General features: G+C 53.8%; 1 protein-coding gene across 1 annotated transcript; it reads left to right on the forward strand.

The window, feature by feature from the left end:
* The first annotated feature begins 930 nt into the window (after positions 1 to 930).
* On the forward strand, positions 931 to 2,324 carry LOC102378545 (D(1) dopamine receptor-like). The gene has a single exon (XM_006028933.1). It carries the CDS (start codon positions 931 to 933, stop codon positions 2,290 to 2,292), a length of 1,362 nt encoding a protein of 453 aa, XP_006028995.1. The 3' UTR covers positions 2,293 to 2,324.
* Positions 2,325 to 2,656: the final 332 nt, after the last annotated feature.

Consider the following 2,656-nt stretch of genomic DNA (forward strand, 5'->3'; position numbering starts at 1 on the left):
GCCTAAAACCATGCAGTTAGGCAGTGGCAGAGTGGGGAAAAAAACCTGGTTCTCCAGTGTCGTATCCACCGCTGCTATAATCTGCTCATGCTGTCTGCCACTATGAGCATTAACATGACCTGGTTTCCCACCCTGACTGCTGCTATGTTTGATACAAGACCTGTCTGACTGCTCATCGCCTCAGCCCCAGAACCTCTTGCCTGTTTCCTGACCTTCTCTGCAGCCTATACCTTCCCCAGTTTTGGTGGAAGATCCTCCAGCCCCATCTAAAAACAAACTGGGCAGGAACTGGCAAATAGGGACCTGGTGTGAGATGAGAAGAGATGGGAAGAGATCTCACCTGAGGGAAATCCAGTGGAAGTTAGCAAGAGAGGAAAGAGCAGAGACAGCAAAACAGTCTGGTGCGTGAGCTGAGAAGCAGAGAGCATCCATCAGCAACAGCAGAGAGCAAGCCCAGTTCCTCCTCACATCTGGCAGCAAGTCCCAGCCTGGCCAGTACAAAAGGGACTGACTGGGATTGTACAGCCAGCAAATAGATCAGCAAGAGCTGATGAGCTGCTGAAAGAGGAGAGGGGAGGGAAGCTGGAAGCAGAGCCCACCCACCCTGCACAAGTGCAGGAGGTGAGCACGGGCTCTTTGTGAGCAGCAAGCTGTAAAAGAAAGAAAAGTGTGTGCGCGCGCTTTGGAGAAAGGTGGCTGAGAGCTGGGGAGAATGCCAGGCTGTCTGCAGGAGGTTTGGAAAGGAGCAAAAGGTTGGAGCACTTCTTGGGACCGGGAGATCTGGCGGAGCTGCGGGAGTTTGAGAGCTGGGAGAATCGCTAACTGCGACACTGGGATGCTAGCAGAGGAGTGACAAAGACATAGCTTTGTGCTGATGGGGACTTAGTGCTGGTGAGACCCCTGAGGACAGCAAGGACACACAGGGAACTCATGGATGGGCTTTACTTCTCCAGAGAGGCAGACGGGCTGGCAACGATCAATGACACCCTCAGCAGGGAGAGCTGGGGGGAGGAAGTCAACTCAGAGCTGTCCCTTCGGGTGGTGACAGGTGTCCTCCTCTTCCTCCTTATCCTGTCCACCCTCTTGGGCAACACCCTGGTGTGCGCGGCTGTGGTCAAGTTCAGACACCTGCGTTCCAAGGTCACCAACTTCTTTGTCATCTCGTTGGCTGTCTCCGACCTCTTTGTGGCTGTGCTAGTGATGCCCTGGAAGGCAGTTACCGAGGTGGCTGGCTTTTGGCCCTTTGGGGGCTTCTGTGACATCTGGGTGGCCTTTGACATTATGTGCTCCACTGCTTCCATCCTCAACCTGTGCGTCATCAGTGTGGACCGCTACTGGGCCATCTCCAGTCCCTTCCGCTATGAAAGGAAGATGACTCGGCGCGTGGCTTTTGTCATGATCGGGGTGGCATGGCTGCTCTCCATCTTGATCTCCTTCATCCCTGTGCAGCTGCAGTGGCACAAAGCCAGCGAGCTCCTTCCACCCCAAGAGTTGAGCTTCAACATCAGCCAGGAGGAGAACTGCGACTCCAGCCTCAGCCGGACCTATGCCATCTCTTCCTCCCTCATCAGCTTCTACATCCCGGTTGCCATCATGATTGTGACGTATACACGGATCTTCCGCATCGCCCAGCACCAGATTCGCCGCATCTCCTCCCTAGAAAGGGCAGTGGAGCATGCCCAAAATTGCCACAGCAGTGACTGTTCGCATGAGGCCTCCTTGAAGAACTCTTTCAGAAAGGAGACCAAAGTCCTCAAGACCCTCTCCATCATTATGGGTGTCTTTGTCTTCTGCTGGCTGCCCTTCTTTGTGCTCAACTGCATGGTGCCTTTCTGCGACTTCAGTCGGCATGAACCTGGTGAGCTGCCTTGTGTTAGTGAGACAGTCTTCAACATCTTCATCTGGTTTGGCTGGGCCAACTCCTCCCTCAACCCCATCATCTATGCTTTCAATGCTGACTTCAGGAAAGCCTTTGCCACCATCCTAGGCTGCAATCGCCTCTGCCCCAGCAATGCAGTGGAGACAGTGAACTTCAGCAATGAGCTGGTCTCCTACCACCATGACACCACCTACCAGAAAGAGGTGGTGACCCTCAGCTACCCGCACATCCTCCCCCATGCTGCCATGCAGGCAGAAGACCATGAGGTGACTTTCGACAAGGTGTCTCAAATTTCCCAGACTTCGCACAACAACCATCCCGGTCCTGTCTTACCTGCTGTGGTCCACGTGGAGTGTGAGGTGGCTGTATCACTGGAAAAGATCACGCCATTCACCCCCAGTGTCATGGGTTGAAAAGGGACTGGGGGCAGGGAGCATGGGGAGGGCAGACATAGCAGACAATACCCTGCTGCAATCAATCAGTTTCTGAGAATGTGACAATGCACAGAGCGGTTATGGGGCACGGGGGTTGCATGGGGTCACTTTTCCTGTCTTTCTGGCATAACCAACATGACTTTCCAGGGGATCAGAAAGCTCAGGGGATCTGAAGCAGGGTATGGTGCTTTCCCCTCTAACGTTGGGGGTTCAAACCCAGCCCAGGCTGGCACTCAATGAAAGCTTCAGGTGGCCTCTGATTCACATTCATATTCTGCGAGTACAGTAGAGAACTAGGCCGCAATTTTAGAGGGAAGAGGCTGAACGTGGTGGCTTTATTGCT

This window comes from Alligator sinensis, unplaced genomic scaffold (assembly GCF_000455745.1).
Source record: "Alligator sinensis unplaced genomic scaffold, ASM45574v1 scaffold722_1, whole genome shotgun sequence".
NCBI classification, from domain to species: domain Eukaryota; kingdom Metazoa; phylum Chordata; order Crocodylia; family Alligatoridae; genus Alligator; species Alligator sinensis.